The sequence below is a fragment of the Pelophylax lessonae genome, assembly GCF_965119305.1.
Source record: "Pelophylax lessonae genome assembly, chromosome: 7".
Taxonomy (NCBI): Eukaryota; Metazoa; Chordata; class Amphibia; order Anura; family Ranidae; genus Pelophylax; species Pelophylax lessonae.
This window is the reverse complement of record NC_138774.1, coordinates 209,710,018-209,716,017: the sequence shown is the minus strand read 5'-3', so window position 1 is coordinate 209,716,017 and position 6,000 is coordinate 209,710,018. Positions and strand designations below refer to the sequence as shown.

At 45.3% G+C, this 6,000-nt stretch overlaps 1 protein-coding gene across 1 annotated transcript in view; it reads left to right on the top strand.

The window, feature by feature from the left end:
• Positions 1-1,488: 1,488 nt before the first annotated feature.
• Positions 1,489-6,000, top strand: part of LOC309560585 (ficolin-2-like) — a gene marked incomplete at its 5' end in the record, with an annotated part of 135,957 nt that continues 131,445 nt past the window's right edge. The window contains one exon of the mRNA XM_082264214.1: positions 1,489-2,062. Within this exon, the coding sequence (XP_082120340.1) occupies positions 1,489-2,062 (574 nt within the window). The remainder of the gene's footprint in view (positions 2,063-6,000) is intronic.

Genomic DNA, 6,000 nt, shown 5'->3' with positions numbered 1-6,000 from the left:
TAAAGTTTTCACCTTGGTTACGACATAACGATTTTACCTCAGATACAGAAGCCATTTTAGTTCTGATGCAGACAAGTGAAGATCTCCATATTTGCCCCTAGATACACAAATGCCTGTAAGTCTATTTATTGTTTCCCAAAGTTCATTTTACATTTGGACTGCACTGTTGTGTGTTTGATATATCATTTTAATATAAGCTTTCTGCATAGTAATGTTTAACCACTTTACCACCGGAGGATTTTGCTGTCTTCCGTCCAGGCCACTTTTTGCGATTCGGCGCTGTGCGACTTCAACTGACAATTGCGCGGTCGTGCGACGCCGTACCCAAACGAAATTTACGTCCTTTTTTTCCCACAAACAGAGCTTTCTTTTGGTGGTATTTAAACACCTGTGCGATTTTTACTTTTTGCGCTATAAACAAAAAAAGAGCGTTTATTTTGAAAAAATAACAATATTTTTAACATTTTTTTATATGAAATTCCCCCCAAAAAAGATGTAAAAACCAATTTTTTTAAAAATTTTTGGCCAATTTGTTTTCTGCTACCTATGTTTGGCAAAAAAAATCGCAATAAGCGTATTTTGATTGGTTTGCGCAAAAGTTATTGCGTTTACTAACAAAGGGAAAGATTTCTGTCATTTTTGGTGTTTTTTTTTTTAACGCGTAATGGGGGCGATCTGCGATTTTTTTTGCGGGACTGCGACATTGCGGTGGACAGATCAGACCCTTGACTGACATTTTTGACACTTTTGGGGGTACCAGTGACATTACTGCAGTAATCAGTGCTATATATATGCACTGTTACTGTAAAAATGACACTGGCAGGGAAGGGGTTAATTTTATTGGAGAGGGAGGGGTTAATGTATGCCTGGTGCTTACTGACGTGTAGGGGGGGAGGTGACTGTGTGAGACATGGACAGATCGGATGTCCAGCTATGCTGAACAGTCCGATCTGTCACTCCCTGTCACTATGGAGATCCGCCCGCTGTGTTTACACACAGCGGGCGGATCTCCAGACTCGATCCCCGACGATCGGGTAAGAGCAGCGGCGATCGCCGCTGCTCCTCCCCTGGCCCGACTCCCGCTGTGAATGAAAACAGCGGGAGCGAGCCTCCGGCGGCGCGCAAGCGCCGCCCAGAAGGGGGAGTGTCTGACGACGTAGTACTACGTCGTCAGACGATAACGAGCCACTCTGCCGCAGTAATATTACTGTGAGCAGAGGTAAAGTGGTTAATGTTGTGCTTATTAGCAAAGTGTCACATGTAATACATAATTGTAATTCTAAGTCTCTCTGATTGTATTGCAGTTTACAGAACTATTGATAGAAGTAAATTCAGTTTTGGAATAAAACACAACCCTATTTCTGTCTGTTTTGTTAACTGTCTGTCAGCTAAGGGATAGTAGGACAGCACAGTAATAGGCATACGTATAACAGGCAAAGTCAAAGCAGCTACATTTGAAGTTAAGGCATCCACTTTAAATTTATCACCATGAATTCAGATAAGAGTATTAAAATTACTCCTTTAACCTTGAAGACCAGATCTCAGGTTTCCGGCTCCAGAGATTCTGTGTGCTCCAGCAGATCGTCAGTGAGTTCTGCAGCGCTCAGAGCAAGAGCAAAGGCAGAAGCAGCGCGAGCAGAAGTCTCTTATGCAGAAAAAGAGGCAAACCAGATAAAGCAGGAAGCAGAGTTAAAAGCTAATATGCATGTGCTACAGAGTCAAAGAGCAGCAGTAGCAGCATCCGCAGAAGCTGCAGTATATGAAGCTGCAGCTGTTTTAGAAGAGGACTCGCTTCAAGAGTTTGCAGAGATAGTTACTTATGATCCAGTACAAAGGACTTATGAGTATGTTCACAATCATGCTCTGGAACAAAATTTAACAGAGTTTGTTCCTATCTCCAGCACAACTCAAAAGCTTCAATCCACTCCAAATGTGCCTGAATTGCACACCTATACTGACAATGTCCCAACACCAAGGGTGCGCATCCAAGAAAGCAGAGATTATGCAAATATAGAACATCCATCCCATAACCTGGATTATCGTGCATCCTCTTTCAGAGATGGTACATTAGGAACTTCTCATGGAGAGTTAGCGAGTAGGGATGATCGAACGGTTCGGGTCGACCATTGGTTCGACCCGAACATTGGCTGTTCGAAATTCGGCCGAATTCCGAACTTTTTGCGGGAAAAGTTCAGAATTCGGCCACCAGAACCGCCCAAAATGCAATGGGTCAGGAAGTGGACTTAAAAAGCCTGTGATTGGCTCAGAAACATCAGTAAAAGCCGATTGGAGTGACTAGGGGGTCCAGAGGCCAATCAGGAGTGAATACGCCCCCCATACGCCCCCCCAGTATATAACATAGCCCCGCCAAATCTCTAGCACAGTAATACAGGGGCTGTGGAAGAGAGTGGAAGGTGGAAGCATTGGTGTTACTCCTGCTGTATGGAGCTGTTCTTTTAGTTAGTTAGATTCAATCATTTAGTTTCTGTAGGGACAGTAAAAGTGTTAGGGTGACCGTAGTGTAGTTTAGGTGACCTGACTCTGCCATGTCAGGCTGACCGCAATGAAGTTTAGCTGACTTAGCCTGCCATACCAGGGTGACCGAACTCTTCTATGTCAGGCTGACCGTAATGAAGTTTAGCTGACTTAGCCTGCTGCCATACCACAGTGATCAAACTCAGGGTGACTGTAATGTAGTTTAGAGTGAACTGACTCTGCTATGCCAGGGTAACCGAACTCAGGGTGACCATAATGTAGTTTAGGGTGAACTGACTCTGCTATGCCAGGGTGACCAAACTCCTCCATGCCAAGGTGACCGTAATGTAGTTTAGGGTGAACTGACTCTGCTATGCCAGGGTGACCGAACCCATCCATGCCAAGGTGACCGTAATGTAGATATATACAGTATATATATATATGGAATCAAAAAACACCATTTTGAAGCCCTTTCACACCTGGGCGTTTTTGTTTCAGGCGTTTATTGGGCGTTTTTTGGGCGTCTTTGGAGGCAGGCATGACTTCTGAACTTCTGTATAGGGGTATATATATACACACACACACACACATATATATATATATATATACATATACACATATAGGTGTGAAAGGAGGGTAACACCATCCCTGCGCTACTGAAATTCTAAGAAAAATTATCTTTTTTTTCTGGTTCTGGACATGCTACAGAGCTGAAACTTCACAGGTACACTTTTTAGACTCCCCAGACACTAAATCCAAAGAAATCTCTCTTTTTTTTTTTCAAATTTTTTTTCAATAATTGGCTCTTTATGAAAAACGACAATTTTTAAGAACTTTTTTTTGTGTGATTAATAGTCCCTGGGGCATGACCCAGAACCCTAGGCACTTTTTAGGGACATTTATTGGGTTTTAGGGCTTCAAAATTGTGTTTTTTGATTCCAGAAGTTAGGGTCCCATTGATTTCAATAGGGTTCTGGAATCCAAACTGAACTTTCAGGAAGTTCGGGTGTTCTGGCCGAACCAAACTTTTCAAAAGTTTGATCATCCCTGTTAGGGAGTAAGAGCTGCATAAACTGATGCCTCCTCTGTAGTTAGGGCTGCTGATAAGGCAGTACAGCTAGCCCTCCTGTACTGGGCCCGGGCCCCATCAGTTTAAAATGGGGGCCCGGGCACCTGCTGAGCAGGAGGGCCAGCTGTACAGTCTTATTGCAGACACTAATCCTCTTCTGCCTCTCCCTGCAGCACTGCCAGGTTCTCCTTCTTTTTCTCCCTCCAGGCTGCACTGCTAGGGGGTTGGTTCTAGCACATCTTCCATCTGCTGTCCGGGTCCCCCTGTGTGCCCCTTTCCCCCACAGCGCTATCAGTTTCTTTCCTCTTCTCTCCCGCGGCTGCGGGCACACAGGGGGATGTTTCAGGATGGACAGGGGATAGTGGCTGGTAAACATGTAAATTACTGGCCCCTTCCTTTCCTGAATGAACACAATGAGTGATCAGTACCAATCACTCCTGTGTCTAGAACTGAAGCATAGTAAACAGTGTTTACTATGCTTCGATTTTTGAATGAGCAGGAGCCCTCAGAGTACCATTCATTTATCTGTGCAGCTGAGGCTACAGAGAAAGGGACTGATAAATCTACAGTATGTCCTCAGTCACTTTTGGCCTAGGGGGGGGGGGGGGGTGCCCTGCCAGGTAGGCTGCATGAGGCCCTGTGATTTCTAAATGCAGCCTTGTTTGTAGTACTGGCTTGGCTCCTGTCCCATGTTGAGTGATACCAACTGCACTCCACCTCTTATCCCGGCTACTGGTCTCCAGAGTGGTGCCATCAGCAGGAAAGAAGAGATCTTCAGGTCAGTGTGAAGCAATACACTGGGCATGATAGTATAGTGCTGCGGTTTACCCACACCACGGGTGCAGTGCAGTGTACCTGCAGCTTTCCTGTAGGTTTTCTGCACTTAGCCATAGACTTCTATTATATCCTGCAGGTGTGGTGCACTTTCTGAAAGAGAACCAAAACTCCAGAATGCATGAGTTTTGGTGTGCTTTCAGAAAGTGCACCACACCTGCAGGATATAGTAGAAGTCTATAGGAAAATGCAGCTAACAAAAGAAGTTTGCAGATGCACTGCGCTACACCCACGGTGCAGGTAAACCGTAGCACATCAGTGTGAAAGCAGTCTTATAGGTATAGCACCCTCCTAGGTAGGTGCTAGAAAAAAGCATCAAGTGGCTCCTTCTGCTCATCAGGGGAGCCAGATTTGTTAGTTTTGCTTGTCACATGTTTCCAGGTGTGATTGACTGGGTCTGGGGGAGTGTTCCCACTGTGTCCAATGAGGGAGCTTGTTGGACAGTGGAAGAAACCAAGCCAGTAGCACATCAGGGTTTATGGCTGTCTCAGTGGGTGGGCATTGCTACAATGCATCCTGGGATTGGCAATACATCCGGAGGGAGCATGTGACAGGGCATCTTTTGGTGGGAGCAGAGTCCCAGGAGGAGGTGGACGGCTGTCTCTCCTCCTGCAGGTGTGAGGAAGGTGGTTCAGGCCATCGGCCTAGTGAACCAGGTGTGGAGCTGAGATGCAGAAGGATCCAGAGTGCTGACAAGTGAAGCTGCTGGCAGAGTCTTGTGGGAAAAACAGTATCGTGAGTACCAGGAGTTCTGCCTAAGGGTCTGCCTGAGAGAGGGGACCACTCCAGAGAGGTCAGGGGATCAAGGAGCTAGCTCACACAGGAAGTGTATCAGTAAAGGGGGTGCCGTGTAGTTGACCCTGAAGATTAGGAACAAGGGGGATGCCAGGAAGGGCCCTGAAGATTGTTCAGCAGTACAGTACAGCTTACCTCAGAAAGTTAATTCACTTATACTTCACAGCTAAGGGCAAAGTGAAGCAGTGGCCTAGATGAGACTAGTGTTACTCAGCATTTTCAAGTCGTCCCAGCCAATTGTGCATAGTTGTATAAAGTTTGAGTATCCCACTCATTCCCATCTACTATCCAAGTTCCAAATAAAAACACAAAAACCAAAGCTATTGGACTGTTTCCTGACTGAGCTAAAACACTTGGGAAAATGTCAAACTGGCATGTTGTTGCTAATGGTAACCCAGGGGAACCCGTAATCAGCAGCTCCCAAGGGAGTAGTGCTACATAGGGGACAGCAAGGGTTCATATACATTTGAAGTTTGGGGGTGGTAAAACCCCATAGTTAAGACATGTTTTTCCACCCCTGCCCCAACCACACCCCTTTTAGCTGCAGTGGCCAGGGGTGTACACATGTGGCAGCAAACGTTGTACACCCTAAAAGGGTGTTTGGTGCCTAAGGCCAAAGGTATGGGACTTTATGGGCTAGATCAGATAATAATATGACAAAATAAGTAAAATATCACAATTTATTCAAAAAAGCAGAAAACAAAATTCATGAATGAACATGAGATAATTGAAGTGCCTATGGGTTATAGACCCATGTGTACAGTGGTATAAGGTAGAAAAAGTGACAGTGTGAATGGTGACATGGATATAGATCTCTATCTGTTCAG